The sequence below is a fragment of the Heterodontus francisci genome, chromosome 34 (genome assembly GCF_036365525.1).
Source record: "Heterodontus francisci isolate sHetFra1 chromosome 34, sHetFra1.hap1, whole genome shotgun sequence".
NCBI classification, from domain to species: Eukaryota; Metazoa; Chordata; class Chondrichthyes; order Heterodontiformes; family Heterodontidae; genus Heterodontus; species Heterodontus francisci.
The window spans coordinates 13,674,564-13,697,287 of NC_090404.1; the positions used below are offsets into that span (position 1 = coordinate 13,674,564).

Consider the following 22,724-nt stretch of genomic DNA (forward strand, 5'->3'; position numbering starts at 1 on the left):
CTGACAGTATAACAGAAACTAAGCTGTAAAGGCCAGTTTGGCTGCATGGCCTGTTTCTCTGCTGTAATCTCCAAGTAATTCTATTCAAACCCTCTGCTTTATATTGCCTATGAGTGTTTCTAATGGTCAGTGAGCTGCTATTTTAATAGACGCCTTCGGCACTGACACGAGAACAGCATTTATTATTCCCCTTTGCTGCTCCCACCTCAGAGTCTAACCATGTTAAAGGGACAACATTGGTTTACTCTCCGTCCAGTTCCCAGTTTTGAAGAGAACAATTTCACTTCGTTCCTCTGCTGAAGCGGAGGACAAAGGAGCTGTGAGCTGATTGGATGAGTTGCATAACAATGGAGCTGATTGGATCACACCTGCACTCCGGATATTGCGCAACATCTTCTCGTCCCTTGACTAAAATCAATTGTAGGTGCAACGAATCCTCTTCAAATCCACCATTACCTCTCAGCAGACATGTTGGCTATTACTGACTGCTTAATCGTCGCAGTTGTAGCTCTCTTGACAGGTAAGTTCGAAGATGATTTAACTCTGTGTTTCACATCTGTCTGATAAATAAGTCAGTGCACTGAAGACAGGAATACCAATAAATTGATCCGCAGTGAAGATTATCATCGGGATCCATCTTGTCTCCATACTGTTTGGGAAATCGACAAACTTCGCTCAGTGAATGAAAGCGGATGAGTTGAGGTGAAATTTCAGGCGAATGGCAGAGCACCCACTCCATCAGGCGGGACCCAATGATTTACTTCGACAGGCACGCGAATAATTAACCAGCAGACAGTTTGGAGTTTCACATACACATCACAGGAAGTGAGGCTGAAGATCTGATCCCGTTGGAAGGTTCTGAAATTCATTCAAGGAAGTTTTACCCATTCGATCCAAGCACCTTCCTGTTGCAGCTCCTGAGCTGGGAGAAATGTATTTCTGTCCTGATTTAATTCTCAGTTAAGTGTCGTGTATCACGGGTTGATTCTGGGGGGATAAACATTGTTAGGTGACATTGTTTAAGTTAATATTGATCTGGGCTCTTACAGGACATTGTCGAGGAGACTCCGTTTCACAGACACCGGCTGCAACAACAGTAAGGGAAGGAGAGAATGTTCAATTGTTCTGCAATTATACAGCTACGAGCATTGCCAATCCTTATCTTTTCTGGTACCGTCAGCACCCCAGTGGATCCATAGAGTATCTGTTGCAGCGGAACAGTTACAGCGGGAACACAGGTGGAATTCCAGGGAACCATTTTTCAGCGCAGTTCAATGAATCGAGCCGAACCGTTCCGTTCAAAGTGTCCAAAACAGAACTGACAGACTCTGCGGTGTATTACTGCGCGCTGAGACCCACAGAGACACAGAGCTGGGCTGAACCTGTACAAAAACTGTCTGACAGTCGCTCAGTATGAGCGAGTCAGGGGAACTATACGACTGGGGCGAGTCTCAGTTGGTGTCCGCATTCGTGATGACATGTTGCTCTTTTAACTCCAGCACATATACAATTTCCTTCATAATAATCACATTATAAAATATACAAATGTAGTTACGTGACTGAAAGGCATTTATCGAAAGAGATAACGAGCGAAAGAGCACTTATATGTGGAAATGTAAGAGGGGAAACATACTGACAATCTGGATCTGATCACCAGCATCCCGCACCATTTGAACAGAAAGGAAATGAAAGCGAGTCGCTGTGAATGCGGGTTGTAGTTTGCTTTTGTTTATAATTCGCAGCAACAAGAAGCAAATCTGCGAGCCGATTAATATTTCTATCCCTTTAGATGTTGTTGTAGGAGACTCGGAATTCACCATCAGCATCACCACAACACATCATCCTGTAAATGGGCGATGGAACCGATCCCGAAGACAATCTGAAAGAAAAACTGAAAGTGATGGAAATACTTAGCAGGTCTGGGCGCATCAGTGGAAAGAGGCAGATTTAAAGTTTCAGGTCTGTGACAATCTGATTGCCTGCTTTTAACGATTTAAAAAATTCTGATTATGTTCACCAGAGGGCGCCATGGTTACATGTTTATCGCTGTTCCTTCAAGACTCAGTCCCGTGTTCTTCCTGATTTGTGGGGGAAACACATCAACATTTGAAACTTGTTTATATTTGTGATAGGGTTTGTGATTTTCAGTAAAATGCTTCCATCACCCCCTCTCTTTTTTCTGTCTGTTATTCATCGTCAAACCTTCCCCGTACCACACCTATTATTTTTATTGTACAGATACCAAAAATCTTAAAGCAACTGCTGGTGTAAAGCTACCGTTTGAATAAAATATATTTTATATCAACCCTGTAGTGAAGGACACAGGCACAGAGACAGGACTGCAACGCGAGTGAGGAGTTTATCCCGTGTCACGAGCCATCACTTCCCTCTCCAGGTGGTTAATTTCAGCACAGTGGAATTCCGCCTCCTGTGAGTTTCACGCAGACATTATTCTAACGGTTTCACCAGATATTTGTGGAACGGGCTCATATTCCTCTCCTATACTTTGTCAACACCGGCAGATGATGGCGGTAAGATATTACCTCAAAGTGGCAAATTATCGGTTTGAATGTTAATGAAAATGTTCACTTCATTTCACCCACTGTCACTGACCAGACTGAAGTGTTGCGAGTGGTTGAGGTGCGGGCTAGGGTTTGATGAACCTTTGATCTCTTTGTGGATAGCTACTCTGAATGTTGTGTTAGCGTAATCACTAACGCATTCATTTACAACGCGTTCATTATCCCCGCACCCGCACCACCAACCCCCCACCACCACCCCCCCCCCCCAACCCCCAAGACGCCAACAGCACTGGTTCAATCCTCGTACTGTCTCTTGTAGTTCATGGAGGTCTGCCTCCTCACCTTGGCCCACGCTTGAGTGGTGACCCTCAAGCTATACATTACCATCTGTCTCTCTCTAATGAGGAGAGATGCCTCTGGTCCTTTGGGACGATGGCTAGAACATTATTCCCCCACAGAGTGGACACTTCAGTGTAAACACGAATGTTATAGGAGACTGTTGTTAATGCTCTCGATGAGTCGGCACAAAGCAGCATAAAATAAAGTGACCGATTCGGCACCGTTGGATATAATCTCACAATTAAGCAAAGTTGAAGCTTTCCTCACACCAAAGACCTCACTCACTGAGTGACTGGCTCCTCAGTCCGATACTTTATGTTGTGACCATCAGTATCTCTGCTCAAACCCGCTATCCAATGGGAATTACAGAGACAGATCCTGCAGTAACACTTCCCGAGGCAGCCCCGCTCACAGTCTCCGTTTGCTGCTCTCGCTCTGACCCGCCTTGCATGCCCTGTGTTACTGGAGCGATTGCTGCCGCCGTCCCGGAACTGTCAACAGGCGGGAGGTTTTTGTACAGTGAATGCCGCGTTTCCTCTCAGTGTGCGGCTCTATCGCACAGTAATACACCGCCGTATCCGCGCTCTCCGTGCTTTCAATGACAAATTGGCCGCGTTTGTCCGCAGTGGAAAGATCCAGTTCAAATCGATCCTTTTTCTCTTTTCCACTCGATATTCGCTTTATTACCCAGTCCAGTCCGTGACCGGATTTCTGTTTGTACCAATGCATGGCGTAAATGCTGGACATGTCATAGCTGCAGTTTATCGTCACCGAATCCCCACTCTGGACTGTTCTTGCAGTTGGAGACTGGAACACTCGGTCCGAGAGACATCGACCTGAAAACAACACTCAGATCATGAAATTCCGAAGCAACGTGAATAAAAAATAAATACAGTGGATTATTGAGTTCAGATCCTGTACCTACATGTTAGCAGAGACAGAATCACAGGCAATAGATTCACTGGAACCGAGTAATACATCCTCGTAATTAAAATTATAGTGAGAAAACGGGACACAGTTCACACCGGATGAACACGGACTGAGTGAACACATTTGAACAGCCGGCATTTTCAAGTCAGCACCGCCCAGTTAAGGTCTCAGTCACGTGGGTTTTCTGCTCTTCGATTGGCTGGAAACGGATATCGTTCACTCGACGTAATTTGTTGATCTGCTGCTAACTTCGCCAGCGGTTCACATCTGGATATGACAGTTGTCTGATGATCAGCTTATGCCTCTCCTCCTTGTGGAAGGAATTGAGGGGAATCCCATCACTTTGTGATCGTGACTCTGCAAAGGCACAGACCTGGCGCTGGGTTCCAATCCAGTAAAATCCTTTCCTTACCGAATGAGTAGAGCCTGTAGGACTGTACCTCACAAAGTAAACAACACATTCAGGACAGTCTGAATATCCCTTTCCGAATAGGTTGGATGGAACCTTTCGAATCCCATCCCATAAAGGAGACAACACAGGAGAGAAAAGTAGATGTGTACACCAGAGAGTGGCAAGAATGTGGAACGCGCTACCACAAGAGGTGAAAGCATAGATGCATTTAAGGGGAAGGTAGATAAACAGGTAAGGGAGAAAGGGATGGAAGTAAAAGCTGATGGAGTCAGGTGACGAAACTGGAGGATGCTCGTGAGGAGTGTGAACCCTGGCATAGACCGGTTGGGCCGAATGACCTTTTATATGCTCTAAATTCTATTTAATTTTATGAAACACTGACTGTGAATTTCGGTTCATTTGAATGTTAAATCGATGATTTCTGCTTCCGTTAACCGTGTGTTCCAAATCTGAGCGAAGGAGATTCTATTACTCAGCGGGTGTCCTCGCTCACACAGACAGAGGGAGAAGATGTCACTTTAACCTGCACCAATACCGACCATGGTTATTACTTATTCTGGTACCGCCAATACCCAGGCAGACAGCCCGAGTCTGCAGTCCGGAGGGACACAAGCGGCGGTGATACTTTTCAGGCGGATTTCGCTCAGAACTGGTTTTCTGATACAGTCCAGCAGTCAGGCAAATTGTACCGATTGACCGTCTCGGAGCTGCGGTCTATCACTGTGCACAACTAAGAATCTACAATATAAACAGATTTTAACAGGTCGTTTTCAGGACAGGATTAGAAGCTGATGAACAATGATTAATGGACCAATAATCTGCAAGAATAGGCATGGTGCGTTCGAGGCACCGGGACAAGATGGTCAGAAGACCGGCACAAAATGCTAATAGAAAAAAATAGTTTGCAATAGTGAGGTACAAACACTGAAAAGGACATTGTATCAAGACTAGAAAATGGGGAGCAGTTTCACTAAAGGGATTGGTATAATTTACAAGATGAGTTAACAGTTTAAAGTCATTGCCATTATTTGTAAATAACAAGAACACAATGACATGTTATTACTTTAACAAGACGTTACCAAGACTTAAAAGACACGTCACATATATTCTCAAAAATTGAAATGTACGAGCTTGAGGCAATGAAGGAGCATCATGGGTATTGTCAAGGATATAAATCATGGCCCTGGTAGTGGTTCTCCTTTAGGAAAGGTGGTGTTCCGTAACCCTTACAGGTACAAAAGAAGGGCTGAGCTGTTCGTTGCACTGTTCAGTTAATCAGATCAACGGTGCTCATAGTGGGAAAGGGTAATGTCCTTTCTATCTTATGTATTGCCATAGCTGGTAAGATTGTTAGCAATGATTTGTTAACTCTGTTTTCTCTTGTACCAAATACAATAATTTAAGTACCATAACGCTTTGGTATAGTTTCCTTCTGAATGTCGCACAAAAGGAACTCGGAAACAATAGTTCTCTGAATCGATGGAAACACGGCCCAGAAGAAATTCATATTTATTCCACCAGATGGCAGCACATCCTCAGGAATCACTGCAGCATTGTCTGGAACATAGGAACATAGCAGCAGGAGTAGGCCATTCAGTCCATCGAGCCTGCCCCGCCATTCAATATGATCATGGCTGATCATCCATTTCATTGTTTTTTTCCACATTATTCTTATATCCCCTTAGATCATTTGTGTTTAGAAATCGGTCAATCTCTGCTTTAAACATACTCAATGACTGAGCATCCACAGCCCTCTGGGGTAGAGAATTCCAAAGATTCACAACCGTCTGAGTAAAGAAATTACTCCTCATCGCTGTCCTAAGTGGCTTCCGCCTTATTTGGAAATTGTGTCCCCTGGTTCTAGACTCCCCAATCAGGGGAAGCATCTTAGCTGCATCTACCCTGTCTACCCCTTTACGTATTTTGTAGGTTCAATGCGATCACCTCTCATTCTTTGAAACTCTAGAGAATGCAGTTGCACTTTCCCAATCTCTCTTCATAGGACTGTCCCGCCATCCCGGGAAAAAGATTGGTGAACATTCGTTGCACTCCTTCTGTGGCAATAATATCCTTCCTAAGGTAAGGGGACCCAAAATGCACACAATACTACAGGTGTGGTCTAACGAAAGTTCTATACAATTGAAGCAAGACTTCACTACTCCTGTACTCAAATCCTCTTGCGATAAAGGCTAACATACCATTAATCTTTCTAATTGCTTGCTGCACCTGCATGTTAGCTTTCAGTGACTTATTGACAGGGACACCCAGGTCACTTTGTGCATCTACACTTTCCAATCTCTTACCATTTAAGAAATACTCTGCACATCTATTTCTCCTACCAACGTGGATAACTTCACATTTTTCCACATTATATTCCATCTTCCACGTTCTTGCCCACTCACTAAGTCTGTCCAAATCCCCTTAAAGCCGCTTTACATCTTCCTCACAACACACTTTCCCAGCTAGTTTTGTGTCATCCGCAAACTTGGAAATACTACATTTGGTCCCCACATCCAAATCATTGATATACATTGTGAACAGCTGGGGCCCAGGCACTGATCCCTGCGGTACCCCACTAGTAACAGCCTGCCAACGCGAGAATGACCTTTTTATTCCTACTCTATGCTTTGTGCCTGTTAACAGTTCTTAATCTAAAGCAGTATATTAACTCCTATTTCATGTGCTTTAATTTTGCTAAACAATCTCCTGTGGGGGGTTTTATCAAAAGCCTTCTGAAAATCCAAGTATACCACGTCCACTGACTCCCCTTTATCAATTCTGTTAATAACATCTTCAAAAGACTCCAACAGGTTCGTCAAACATGATTTCCCATTCATAAATCCATGTTGACTGTGCCCAATCATATCATTATTATCCAAGTGTCCATTGATCACATCCTTTAGAATAGATTCTAGCATTTTCCCAACGACTGATGTGAGGTCTGCAACTCCCTGTTTTCTCTCTCCTTAAATAGTGGGGTGACATTTACGACCTTTCAATCTGCAGGAACTGCTCCAGAATCTGTAGAATTTTGAAAGATGATCATCAATGCACCCACTATCTCCATAGCTACCTCTTTCAACACTCTGGGATGTAGAATATCAGGTCTGGGGACTTATCAACCTTCAACCCCAATAATTTCTCCAATGCGAACTTCTTACTAATACTAATTTCCTTCAATTCCTAATTCCCCCTAATCTCTTGGGTCTCTAGAAATGCTGAGATCTGACATCATTATATAGTTCATACACAGAGACGGCGGCTAAGTAAAGGTTCCTGACGATAACTTCGTCCATCAGCTGGACTAGGACTTGCTTATCAGCAACTCAGTGGTTTCAAATCTTACTGTGCTCCTGGAAACCACACACATTAAGTCGGTGAGTTCAGCTTTCCTCGGGCGAGCAGATTCTCCGGCCTAACCTTGTCTCATCCGATGGTCTCCAGAGAACAAGCTACAGATTCCGGTAACTTCTAAACATTCTAACATCCATGCTGTTAATGCTTTAACAATCTGATTTAAGATGATCTGGTGATAAACATGGAATCCATTCGCAGCACTCGAAGTATATTTTGCCGATCTATATTTCACCCTTAGATCGGTCTCAGTTGTTATTGCATTACACGCGATCTCTGTTTTACATCAGGCACTCTCAATTGTTGCTGAACTAGCCCATGCCTCTGTTTATATTGCACTAGTGCCAGTCTCAGCTGTACTGCACTAGAATATGTTCCTGTTTATATTACACTGGGCCCTGTCTCACTAATTACTGGACTGGGCCATGCCTCTGTTTATAATAAGCCAGACCCCTATCTCTTTATTTACTGCATGCGACCATCTCTTTGTATATTTGATACTAGGCCCTGCCTCAGTTATTACTGCAATATCACTTTCCTCTGTTTATATTGCATTAATGACTGTCTTTGTTATTAGTGGACGAAGTCATGCCTCTGTTCCCAAAAATATACTTTATTCATAAAATTTACAAAAACGGACATTACAAACAACTCACAGTGGACATTTCAGAAAGTGAAAACAGATCAGTTTCATTTGATACGGAACGTGAGGTGACTCACACTCTTTCCATTCTATTTTATATACAATGTGCACTAGACCTTATATCATCTTATGTCACCCTAGGCCTTATCTCAGTTATTACGTCACTAGACCATGCCTCTGTTTATATTACACTGGAAGTTTTGCCTTTTATATCACTGTATACCATATCTCAGTTAATATTTCACCAGACCATGCCTCTGTTTATTATCCGCTACCCTACAATACACTTTCAATAGCTGTGCAGTGAGACAGAGTGTTTGAAAGTACAGAGACATTTATCAACCTGACTGCAGCTCAGTGATTCTGATTTCCCTTATATAGGACAGCCTTATCACTCAAACTCCGCTCTGCTCAGTCCATATGCCCAACAACTGGCAGATTTTTGTGTCTTAGACCCTAAAATTGAAATGTGGAAGAGTCCAAGGGGAGTTGTCAGTGTCCATGGTTGTGGTGGTGGTGGTAGTGGTGATGGTGACGGGGCGGTGGTGGCTTCTGCCATGTGCCAGTGCCCAGAATAGTTGTTTCCTGAGCCTGTCAGAGGCCTCTGCCGCTGGGATCTGAGTCTGGGAGCTGCTCTCTCGGTATCACCTTTTACCCATTGAGTATAGACACTGAGCTGATCCACAGGCACTCACCTGCATAGGGACATTGATCTGATCTCTCTTTCATTCAATCACTTGATTGTCCTATTTCATTTGCATAATTATTGTATTTTAACATGCTAGTTGTTTTTCCTCTTTCCCACCTATTATTTTCAACATCACTTTCCTAATGATTTTCTCCATAGGTTCTGCACATTTCTCCCCATCTCCCCATTCCCTTTACAATTTCTATATTTACATATATTTCCATGTCCCTTGCGACACTATACCTTCTGCATTCTGTATGTGTATCACCGAGTTTCAGTCAGCGTTAGTTTCCCTTTATATCCCTGTGATGCAATTTATGTCAAACAGGCACAGAGAGTGCCAATTCTTTTATTTCACTGCACGGCACCAGCGTTCATTCTAATGGAAGAGTAATCAGCACAACCTTTATTAAACTGTTCACTTTCTCGATCTGCTGGTATCTGTCTGTAACTACATCTTTAACTCCCCGTGTTTGTCTCTCCCCGTATCACTGTACTTAGTCTCACCTTTATCTACCTCCCTTTGTTGGTTTCTCTCTGTATCACTGCACTCAGTCTCACATTTATCTCTTTCCCTCTGTTGGTGTGACCCTGTATCGCTGTACTCAGCCTCACCTTTATCTCTCTTCCTCTATTGATGTCTCCCTGTATCACTGTACTCAGTATCACCATTATCTGTCTCCCTCTGTTGGTCTCTCTCTGTACCGCCGTTCTGAGTCTCAACTTTATCTCTGTCCTTCTGTTGACGTCTCTGCATCACTCGCTGTACTCAGGCACACCATTATCTCTCTCCCTCTGTTGGTGTGTCTCTGTATCACTGTACTCAATCTGACCTTTACCTCCCTCTGTTGGTCTCTCTCTCCGCATCACTGTACTCAGTCTCACCTTTATCTCTCTCCCTCTGATGGTCTCTCCCTATATCACCGCACTGAGTCTCATCTTAATCTATCTCCTTCTGTTGACGTCTCTGCATCACTCGCTGTACTCAGTCACACCATTATCTTTCTCCTGCTGTTGGTGCCTCTCTGCATCACTGTACCCAGTCTCGCCTTTATTTAAATCTGTCTCTGTGTGACGTCAGTCTTCCAATTGTGTGACGTATGTCTGAAGTCAGTATGACGTCAGCCTGAAGTCTGTGAGACAATGTAGGTTTGAGGGACGGCTGAGTGCCAGCAATCTCTATCTCAGAGCTGATCGGAACATTAATCCCTGATTATAAGTGAATGAACAGTTGATCAGAATCAGGAAGGACAGTTTAACTGGTAGTTTGATTCAGTAATGGAACTGTCTGCCCGATTGGATTCTGCAGTTTGTTTTCTCGGCCGCTCCTGGAAACAGTTGGATGACAATTTGATCCGAGGTAAATTTGGTTTCCTCTCGGTGGGTGTTTGAGCGCCCGACAGCGCGCTGCACCTTGTGGCTGCACATCTGCCCGCGATTCTACACAAACTCAACAGACAGGAGCTCCCACCCACAGTCCAAAGGCAATTTTAGTACAGGAGTGAGACTGCTTTTCATCACTGTGAGTCCTAGAGAGCGCAGTAATACACGGCAGAGTTAATTATCTGCAAATCGAAAATGGTTAAACTTGCGAAGGAGTCTGAGGGTGCGAGTTCTGAAGAGAAACGGATTTCTAACCCTGTTCCTTTCCATTTCACTGTATTCCAGGACCGTCTCCACGCAACAAACTGGAGTTCCTTCTCTGGTTGCTGTCGGTACCAATATAAATAATAACTGTCTTCAGCGGTGCTATAGGTATCTTACAGTCACCGCTTCACCTTCTCTTCCGCTCACTGAAGACAGAATCTCTAAGTAACAGAATCTCCATCACTCTGATCTGTAACATGTGTTCAGAAAGAAGATAAGACTGAGTATTCAAACGCATTAGTGAAAAAAAAACATTTTAGTTTGAACGCCACGCGATTGGCGTCATCCTTACCGACAGTAAACAGCCCAAACACAACCCAAGCGCTGTATATCAGCACGGCTGCTGCCGAGACCGAACATGCTGGCCCCTTTAAAAGCCCAAACCCGGACCGGAACAGATCCTGTCAGAGGCTCCTATTGGCTCATCGCCATTTCCTGGTCTCACTGTTTTCTCCAATGACGCAATCTCCAATCAACCCGCTTCAGTACTGACACCGGGAGTGTCAGCTTGGATTATGGACTGAAAACTCTGAATTAGATTTCACCGTACAAACCTCTAACTCAGATGCAGGAGTGAGACGGACTGAGCCACGGATGACACTTACAGAGCAGCGCGGGTTGCTTTGACCGTCAGCGGCAGTTTCATTTCTCTGAGACTTTTGTTCAGCGACAGATGAGTTTTAAACCACTGTGCTGCTCAGTCCGCAGAATTACACAGCGTTGTCCTGGATTTCCACTCCAGTTATCGTTAAAGGAAACTTCAGAGTTGGCCTTTTCAGCCTCGAATCTTCTCTTGACAAAATCCGCTTCCGTTTTTCCGCTGTTATCCCGATGCAAACTAAGAGGCGGAGCCTGATTCGAATGCTGTCTGCAACCAATACAGATCGGGGTTATCGTAGTTTGTTGTGTAACTACAGTCTATTTTCAGACTATCTCTTTCAGTCCACGCAGAGCGCGGTATAAGGTTGTGACACCGAATCTGCCCGAATTTCCCCGAAGTGAAAATTAATTGAGGGTTGAATATAATACTATGTTAGAAAGTTTGGTAGCACCACATTACATCAAACAGATGCAAATCATGACCATACCTACCGAACACCAGCCGTGGTACGACATTGGCTCCATTATACCTTCACTAAAAACCGCTTGGAATAGCAGTTCTATTTACTGTTACAATCGGCTATACGGAAGAAAGTGAGAAACTGTCAGAAAGATTTAACAGAAAGGTTTTAACAGAAGAGCTGACAGGTCGGATGCATTTCTTTACTTTCTCCTGCACCTTATCACTCAGAGCGTCACTCAGCAGATTAAAGGAGAGTATCGTAGGTGCAGCTTAAAGTCATCACTTCTCCTTCTGTCGTAACATCTGAGGCCAGCGGCTGAGTGACAGAATCTCCATGATTCCGGTCTCGAAAAAAAAAACATGTTTAAACAGGAAAAGATTAGACGGAAGACTGTTTAAAATTCAGATTTAAACCATGTTTGAGAAATGAGAGAAAAGAAGAAATGTGCTTTGTCCACAATTACCTGTCAGAAATGCTCCCCACACAACCCAGATACTGAGTAGCCGCATTGTCGCTGTCCGCTCTGTAAAAGGGGAGTTGGTTATTTGAAAGCACCCGTTCTAATCCCCACCGTCAATAATCTGCTATCGTGTTTCAGGATGCTCTCACCTCACTTTCTTGTGTCCCCAGTGTTGCTGTCAGACCAGTATGTGGAGAGCTGGCTGCCAGTGAATGGAAACAACACGAGCTGGGCTACACTCACTGTCCTTATAGGGAGAACGGTTCTGCTGTTAGAAACATGAGTCTGGGAACTAAAGCCTGGCTACCCGACCCCAACCCGACCAAACCACTTGCGTCCTGTTCTGGTCGGGTCTATATTCTGAGTCCAGCATTCGGGCTCGGGCCGGGTCGAGCTGGACTGTACTTAGCTTTGACTGTCTTGGTGCCACTTGTCATGTCCGCTTATATGAAAACACCTGTATAAATACATATTATGCATTAAAACTTAAGTGTGACATTTTTGAACCAAACTTTTCACAGTTATGATTAAAAAAAAATAAAATGTGGTAACACATGTGTTATTTTTCCAAACTGGTTGCAAGTCTGGAAATTTTTGTGAATTGCATTTCTAAGGCAATTGTATTTAAAATGACTTTAGAGTATGAAATTCAATAACACAAATTAGAGGCTGTCTTCTCTGCTCAAAGGAAACCCAGCAGTAGATTGTAAGGTCCATTCATATTTCAGTTATAGTGATTGCCAAAATTCTTTGAAATTTACTGGATAATTCGAGTAACGTCATGAGAGTTCAAATTAGCCTCTAAAGGAACACTAATGTCTCATTTTATACATAACACATGCTTAAAATATAATTTATTAACTTGTTTGTTTTAACATTGCAAGTACAGACTGGGAAAAATAACTGTAGTGCCCTACCAGGATCACCCTGGTTGTAAGCATATTGATGATTTGTCTTAACTTAAAAAAAGCAGAAAAACATCTACCCGGTTAATGAAAGAGGACAAGAAAAAACAGTCTGGCACGGAATTCAATGATGGGATTGTTTATGCAGAAAGCCATGTTGTAGCTGTTGTGTGATGTACATCTGGAAAGCTGCCAAATTATGATTGAAAGTGAGTGTCAATGACCATGTCAATGGATCTTGTGGACAAAATTAAATCAGGAATTATGAGATAAACTAAAACACAGGACCCAACTTACTTCATTCTCATTCCTGAATGAGTGAGAGACTAACTAATACTCAAGTTATCTTAATTTTGATAATGCACTGTTTCAAATGCAAATATTAAAATGAAAATGCATAGAACCAATATTGATTATATCTAGTCTAGATATTAATTGGCGTTGTGCACCTTTTTTTCATAGTATATATGGGGGGGGGGGGGGGCGCGAGTTGGTGGTGCGGTGGTGTGTGGATTGAATAATCACTGCTGGTCATCCAAGTATAAATTCTAAATCTTCCACAGTAATGAATTAAAACACCCTGGCATATTGATTTACTGTCACCGTCTATATTAGTCAACCTAATAGCTTGTGTTCCTTGAATGAAGTACTCCTCTGAGCCCAAAGGGGTGGTGTTCTGTACATGGGAGTGAATAGAGAGTTGGTTATCTCTAGAAACTTCGGTTTACGTCAAAACCATTTTGAAGACATTAAACAGTGTAGCATTATTAAATCAAATGTAAATAATTTCAAACAAGTTATAATGTCTGTAGAAGTAATGTTGATTGATTTTCAAAAGCAAGCCTTTGCCCCATTAATTGCCAACTGATTGTTTCACAATAGCAGACAAGTAACATTGCAGAGAGAAAAACCATCTACGAGCTTAACCAAAAATAAAAGTATATCAAACCACGTACGCATAGAACTAGACAAGATGTTAGGTGGTTCTTTTCCCAGAGAATGTAGAGCATCTGAAATACACTGTCAGCTGGTGTGGTGGGTGTTGACTTTCTCAGCGGCTTCAAGAGGAAACACGATCGATTCCTGACCGTGAGAAAGATTGCGTCATATAGAAGGCAAGTTTCTTTATAGGCAACACGTGGTCCATGTAAACTCCTGGACAGGTTTTCGACTGCCAGGGCAGCAGGGCGATGGAGAGGACAGTTACTGAGTTTTTTCCCAACATTGGCCAGGGTTGTTATGTTTTTTTGCCACTCCTAGTAGATTTAGATGCGAGTTAGGAAGAGAGAAGAAGCGTTTAGTCATGATGGTCCAGTTACCTTGGTGTGGGGCAGTCTTGATGAGCCAGCTAGTAAAGCCTGGCTACCCGACCTGAACCCGACCAAACCTGACTACATTTGTCGGCTTCAGGCATTTAATAAAATGAAAGGGCCTGGGCCCGGGATGGGTTCGGGTTCGCTGTTGTCGGGTTGGGCCCAGGTCGGGTTTTAATTTTATACCAGAGCCAGGCTTTATCTAAAGACGTTATAACTTCTTATTTAAAAATCTATCTCCCACATTCGCATATATATACTTCGATTTAAAAGAATGTAGATTTGAAAAAGTAGCTTTTTCTCAGAAATAGAACAAATAAACAAGTCTTTGTAAGTTACTATCCTGACGAATAGTCCTCCAACACAACACAGTAAAAGTTCACTTGCAGTCTTCCAAGGTCCGATGGAAAAAAGGGTCCCTCAAAGATAGGGGTTCAGCAGTTCGTCTGTTGTAGCACTAAACCCTTCTTTTTTTCCAGCGATGAACACAGCAGATATCAATAATTTGTTGTGAAAGGAAAAGTTTTTTTCTTATTTTTTTGGAATTAATTCGGCTTGAAGCTTTGTAGAATTTTGACGGATAACAACACTGCTTTTTGGCAGTTTAAATTGTCTCAGAGCACTGCTTCTGACTGCTGTTCAGCTATTATTAAAAGACAAAACTGCAACATTGAATCTCGTGTCCTCTCTCTCTCTGTGGCTGTTGCTTGGCTACCAGGATGCACTCTGGCTCACTGAGCTTCCAGAACTTTCTGCCTTAAAGATGCACTGATCTTTTACAGTTTTAAAGGCGCACCGTAGTATTTCCCGAGAAGAGAAAAAAAACACAAGATTGTGACAGTATTTAGTTGTAAATGAAAAGTTAAAGGGAAATAAATAGGCAGAAAGTACTTTCTGAATGAAGACAGATTGAGACGAGAAAGTGAACGAAATATACAGACACATTTAAATAGATCTGTAAGCAGCAGGGTTATGAAATGGATTTACATCCAGCACAAATTAAGTTAACAGATTAACACGATAGCTTCAATAATATTTACAATGGCCTCAGAGCTCGCAGATATGTTCCTTGATGGTCTAATGGTTAGGATTCGGTACTCCTGCTTCCATGGCTGGGTTTTGTCCTGACCAAGGAAGCAACAGTTTAATAAAAGCAAAAAACTACCGATGCTAGAAATCTGAAATAAAAATAGAAAGTGCTGACCTGTGTTCTGATGTTCCTGAAAGGTTAGCTTTGCTTCTCTCTCCACAGATGCTGCCAGAATTGCTGAGTATTTCCAGCACTTTCTGCTTTTATCATGAAGCAGTTTATCTGTCAGGTGAAGGATTATCGTTTTCATCACTGTTAATAAACCAACAACATCCTGTCACACACTGAATGAAATGTTTCACAAGTGACCAGGGACATTTCCTATCAGGTGAAGCTGATATCCGCCACACTACATAAAGATCTAACCACTTGGTCTCAGCTCAGAGAAAGAGCTGAGGAAGAAAGCGAACTCCTGAATCCTCTGCACTCACTCACTCGAACAAACATTTCACCAGTCCAAACCACAAAAGTCACATGGGGAAAATATCCAATATAAAGTTTCCACCAGCAGGAATGTCAATAACGAGAGGATTTAACATCATTGGTAAATGAAGAAGGGGGGAGATGAGGAGTTTTTTTAATGCACTGAGTTGTTATGAGCTGGAATGAATTACCCGAAAGGGTGATGTAAACAGATTCAATAGTAACTTTCAAAAGGGAATTGAATAATTACTTGAAGAGGAAAGATTTTCAGGTCTTTGGGGAAAGAGCAGGACAGTGGAACTGATTGAATAGCCCTTTTAAACAACCGCTACGATCGGCCGAATGGCCTCCTTCTGTGCTGTCAGATTCCATGATTCAATGAATTTCAATTGCATCAATCAAAAGTTTTGCAATTGTAATCCAGACATTTCTATTTGTGATATTAATATACGGAAGCTTAACAGCAACAGTATTAACCACTGTGGATACAAAATGTCACCTGAACACATTAAACATTTCAGTAACAGCTTCGCTGAAGTGACTTGACTCTGATTTAAAAATGAGTAAATTGTAAATTCCACATCAGCTTAAGAAACTGAGTATATCAACCAGGTTTCCAATAGGTGCAGTGCTGAAAGGGCATTATTTTACAGGGACAATGTCAACCAATAATCTCTCTCCCAACCATTTTCTGTTGAGGTGGACACATTTTTCGAGGAGGTGACAAGATGTGTAGATGAGGGTAAAACAATAGATGTAGTATACATGGATTTCAGTAAGACTTTTGATAAGGTCCCGCATGGGAGATTAGTTAAGAAGGTAACAGCCCATGGGATCCAGGGAAAGTTGGCAAATTGGATCCAAAATTGGCTTAGTGGCAGGAGGCAGAGGGTAATGATCGATGGCTGTTTTAGCGATTGGAAGCCTGTGACCACTGGTGTACCATTGGGATAGGTGCTGGTACTCGTGCTGTTTGTAGTGTACATTAATGATTTAGACTTGAATATAGGAGGTATGATCAGTAAGTTCGCAGATGACACGAAAATTGGTGGTGTTGTAAATAGTGAGGAGGAAATCCTTAGATTACAGGGAGATATAGATGGGCTGGTAAGAAGGGCGGAGCTGTGGCAAATAGAATTTAATCCTGAGAATTGTGAGGTAATTCATTTTGGGAGGACTAACAGGCAAGGGAATATACAATGGATATTAGGACCCTAGGAAGTACAGAAAGTCAGAGGGACATTGGTGTACTTGTCCATCGATCACTGAAGGCAGCAGCACAGGTAGATAAGGTGGTTGGGAAGGCATATGGGATACTTGCTTTTATTAGCCGAAGCATAAAATATAAGAGCAGGGAGGTTATGATGGAGCTGTATAAAATGCTAGTTAGGCCACAGCTGGAGTACTGTGTACAGTTCTGGTCACCTACTATAGGAAGGATGTGATTGCACTGGAGACGGTGCAGATGAGATTCACCAGGATGTTGCCTGGGCTGGAGCATTTCAGCTATGAAGAGAGACTGGATAGGCTAGGGGTGTTTTCTTTGGAGCAGAGAAGTCTGAGGGGGGACATGATTAAGGTATGCAAGATTATGAGGGGCATTGATCGGTTCGATAGGAAGAAGCCTTTTCCCTTGGCAGAGGGGTCAAGAACCAAGAGGCAGAGATTTAGGGTAAGGGATAGGAGGTTTAGAGGAGATTTGAGGGGACAAAACTTCACCCAGAGGGTGGTTGGAATCTGGAACGCACTGCCTGAAAAGGTGGTGGAGGCAGGAACCCTCACATCATTTAAGAAGTATTTAGATGAGCACTTGAAACGCCATAGCCTACAAGGCTACAGGCCAAGTGCAGGAATATGGGATTAGAATAGTTGGGTGCTGATGGCCGGCACAGACACGATGGGCCAAAGGGCCTTGTTCTTCTAGGTGGTAGAGGTTGAGGGTTAGCAAGGTGATGCCTGAGTAGATTTGGTGCATTGCTGCAGTGCAACCTGTAGATGGTGCACAGTGCTGCCACTGTACGTCTGTGGTGCAGGGAGTGAATCTTTGTGAACGGGGTGCCAATCTAGTAGGCTGCTTTGTCCTGCATGGCGTCGAGCTTCTTGAGTGTTGTTAGAGTCGTACCCATCCAGGCAAGGGGAGACTATTCCATCACACTCCTGTCTTGTGCCTTGTAGAAGGTGGACAGGCTTTGCGGAGTCAGGAGATGAGTTATTGGCCGCAGAATTCCTAGCCTCTGACCTGCTCCTGTAGCCACGGTATTTGTATGCCTACTCCAGTTCAGTTTCTGGTCAATGGTAACCCCCAGGATGTCGATACTGGGGGATTCAACAATCGCATTGTCGTTGAATGTGAATGGAGATAGTTAGGTTCTCTCTTCTTGGAGATGGTCATTGTCTGGCACTTGTGTGGCGCGAATGTTACTTGCCACTTATCAGCCCAACCTAGATATTGTCCAGGTCTTGCTGCATTTCTACATGGACTGCTTCAGTATCTGAGGAGTCACGAATGGTGCTGAACATAATGCAATCATCAGTAAACATCCCCACTTCTGATCTTATGATTGAAGGAAGGTCATTGGTGAAGCAGCTGAAGATGGTTGGGCCTAGGACATTATCCTAAGCAACTCCTGCAGTGATGTGCTAGAACTAGATGATTGACCTCCAGGAACCACAATAATCTTCCTTTGTGCTAGGTAAGATTGCAACCAGAGGAGAGTTTTCCCCCTGATTCGCATTGCCAGGGCCCCTTGATGCCATACTCAGTCAAATGCTACCTTGATGTCAAGGGCAGTCACTCTCAATTCACCTCTTGAATTAAGAACATAGGAGCAGGCATAGGCCATTTAGCCCATCGAGCCTGCCCCGCCATTCAATATGATCATAGCTGATAATCCACTTCAGTTCCTTTTCCCCACACTATCCTAATATCTGCTTATTTCACTGTATTTGTTCAGCTCTTTTGTTCATGCTTGTACCAAGGCTACAATGAGGCCAGGAGTTGAGTGGCACTGGTAGAACTCAAACTGAGCGTCAATAAGCAGGTTAGTGCTAAACAAGTGCCGCTTGATAGTACTGTCTATGACACCTTCGATCACATGACTGATGATCGAGAGCAGACTGATGGGGTGGTAATTTGCCGGGCTGGATTTGTCCTGCTTTTCGTGTACAGGACCTACCTGGCCAATGTTCCATATTGCCGGGTAGATGCCAGTGTTGTATCTGTACTGAAACATCTTGGCTAGGGGCACGGCAAGTTCTGGAGCACAGGTCTTCAGTACTATTGCTGTGATGTTGTCAGGGCCCATGGTCTTTGCAGTATTCAGTGCCTTTAGTCGCTTCTTGATATCTCGCAGAGTGAATCGGCTTGGTTGAAGACTGGCATCTATGATGCTGAGGACTTCAGGAGGAGGCCATGGTGGATCATCTAGGATATTTGTGGAGCCATCTCCTCCTGATCGTTGTTTAATTGTCCACCACAATTCACGACTGCAGAGCTGAGGTCTGATCTGTTGGTTATGGATCGGTTGGCTCTGTCTATTGCATGCTGCTTATGCTGTTTGGCATGGAAGTAGCCCTGGGTTGTAGCTTCACCAATTTGACACCTCATTGTGATGTATGCCTGGTGCTGCTCCTGGCATGCCATCCTGCACCATTTATTGAACCATTGCTGATTCCCCTGCTTAATGGTAATGGTAGAGTGGGGGATGTGCCGGGCCATGAGGTTACAGATTGTGGTTGAGTACAGTTCTGCTGTTGTTGGTCCACAGCGTCTCATGGATGCCTCGTTTTACATTGCTAGATCAGTTCGAAATGTATTCCATTTAGCACGGTGGCAATGCCACACACCTCGATGGAGGGTAGAATCAATGTAAAGATGGGACTTTGGCTGCACAAGGACTGTGAGGTGGTCACACTTACCATTCCTGTCATGGACAGATGCATCTGCGACAGGCAGATTGGTGAGGACGATGTCAAGTATGTATTTCCCTCCCCATCTGCTGCAGACCCAGTCTGGCAACTATGTCCTTTAGGACTCTGCCAGCTTGGTCAGTGGAGGTGCTACCAAGCCACTCTTGGTGATGGACATTGAAGTCCCCCACCCAGAGTACATTCTGCACCTTTTCCACTCTCAGTGTTTCCTCCAAGTGGAGGATTACTGATTCATCAGCTGAGGGGATGGGTGGGGCGGGAGGGGGGGGGGGGGGGGGGCGTGGGCGGCGGCGGTATGTGGTAATCAGCAGGAGGTTGCCTTGCCCATTTTTGATCTGATTCCATGAGACTTCTTGAATCTGGAGTCGATATTGAGGATTCCCAGGGCAATACCCTCCTGACTGTGTCGCCACCTCTGCTGAGCCTGTCTTGCCGGTGGGACAGGACATACCCAGGGATGGTTATGCTCGTGTCTGGGACATTGTCTGTTAGGTATGAATCTGTGGGTATGACTATTGCCAGGCTTTTGCTTGATTAATCAGTCGGACAGCTCTCCCAACTTTGGCACAAGCCCCAAATGTTAGTAAGGAGGACTTTGAAGGGTCGAGAGGGCTGAGTTTGCCGTTGTCATTACCGGTGCCGAGGTCTATACCGGGTGGTTCGTCCAGTTTCATTCCTTATTGACTTTTTAGCGGTTAGGTACAACTGATACGAAACAGGAGCTGCCTCACTGCACTGGAGCCTCGCTCTGTTTATATCACACTTAGACCCTGTCTCTGTCCATATTCATAGAATCATAGAACGTTTAAGTCACAGAAAGAGGCCACTTCTGTGCCGACTGAAAAACGGTCCACTTATTAAAATCTCACCTTCCAGCATTTGGTCCGTAGCCCTGCAGATTACAGCACTTGAGGTGCATATCCATTGTCCTCTTCAATTAGTTGAGGGTTTCTGCCTCAACTACCCTTTCAGGCAGTGAGTTCCAGATCATCAGCACCTCTGGGTGAAAAAGGTTTTCCTCATCTCCCCTCTAATATTTCTACCAATCACTTTAAATCTTTTCCCTCTCGCCACTGACCTCCCTGCTAAGGTGAATCGGTCCTTCATCTCTACTCTATCCACGCCCCTCAAAATTTTGTAAATATCAATCAGATCTCCCCCCAGCCTTCTCTGTCCAGGGAGAACAACCCCAGCCTATCCAGTCTTTCCTCATAGCTGCATGTTTCCGCTTCTGGCAACATCCTCGCAATTCCCCTCTGGACCCTCTCTTGTGCAATTACATCCTTTCTGTAATGAGGTGACCAGAACATGGTACTCAAGTTGTGGCCTAACCAATGAGATACAGTTCCAGCATAACCACCCTTCTCTTATATTCTATACCTCGGCTCATAAAGGAAAGAATTCCGTATGTCTTCTTCACCACCTTATCGACCTGTCCTGCTACCTTCAGGGATCTGTGGACATTCACTCCAAGGTCCCTCACTTCCTGTACACATCTCAGTATTTTTCCATTAATCGTGTATTCCTTTGCATTGTTTGACCTACCCAAATGCATCACCTTACACTTCTCCAGGTTGAATTCCACTTGCCACTTTTCTGCCCATCTGGCCAGACCATCGATATTTTCCTGCAGCCTACAGCTATCATCCTCGCTATCTACCACACGGACAATCTTTGTGCCGTCTGCAAACTTCTTGATCATGCCCCTTACATTTACGTCCAAATCGTTAACATATACCACAAAAAGCAGGGGACTCAGTACTGAGCCCTGTGGAAAACCACTGTAAACAGCCCTCCAGTCGCTAAAGCACCCATCAACAATAACATTTGTTTCCTGCCACTGAGCCAATTTTGTATCCACCTTGCTGCACTGCCTTGGATCCATGGGATTTTATTTTTTTTAACCAGTCTGTCATGTGGGGCCTTATCAAAAGCAGTGCTAAAATTCATGTAGACCACATCAAATGCACTACCCTCATCTGTCTTCCTTGTTACTTCTTCAAAAAATTCGACCAAGTTGACCAAACAAGATCGTCCCTTAACAAATCCATGCTGACTGTCCTTGATTTACCTGTGCCTTTCTAAGTGACAGTTTATGCTATCTCTCAGAATAGATTCCAATAATTTGCCCACTCCTGAGGTTAGACTGACTGGCCTATAATTATTCGGTCTATCCTTAACTCCCTTTTTAAACAGAGGTACAACGTTAGCAGTTCTCCAATCTTCATTCACTACACCTGTATCCAGTGAGGACTGGAAAATGACGGTCAAACCTTTTGCTATTTTCTCTCTTGCTTCTTTTAATAGCCTAGGGTATATTTCATCTAGCCCTAGTGATTTATCAACTTTCAAGGATGATAATCCCATTAATACTTCCTCTCTCTCCATGTTTACCACATCCAATACTTCATACTTCTCCTAAATTACAATATATGCATCATCCCCCTCTTTTGCGAAGACAGACTCAAAGTATTCATTAAGAACCATACTAACATCTTCCTCCTTACACATAATACACTAGATCCTTTTTCTGTTATGCTGTACTGAACCCTGTCTCTGTTTATATTACTCTAGACCCTGATTCTGTTTACATTAAAATAGACGCTGTCTCTGTTTATATTACACTTAGACCCCTTCTCTGTGAATATTACATTAGACACTGTCTCTGTTTACATTGCCCTAGACCCTGTGTCTGTTTATATTTTACTGGACCCTGTCTCTGTTTATATTAAACTAGATAGTCTGCTTTTATATTACACTAGACCCTGTCTCTGTTTATATTATTCTAGACACAGTCTTTATTTATATTAAAATAGACCCAGCCTCTGTTCATATTACACTGGACCCTGACTCTATTTCTATTACTCTAGGCACTGTCTCTGATAATATTACACTAGACCATGTCTTTGTTGATATTAATTTATACCCCATCTCTGTTTATATTGCACTGGTCCTTGTCTCTGTTTACATTAAAATAGACCCTCTCTCTATTTATGGTTACACT

General features: G+C 43.5%; 1 gene segment (V, D, J or C); it reads left to right on the plus strand.

The window, feature by feature from the left end:
- Positions 1-468: 468 nt before the first annotated feature.
- Positions 469-1,417, plus strand: LOC137348660 (T cell receptor alpha variable 9-2-like). The segment is given in 2 exon segments: positions 469-520; positions 1,050-1,417. Coding segments are annotated over 2 exon segments (420 nt in total).
- Positions 1,418-22,724: the final 21,307 nt, after the last annotated feature.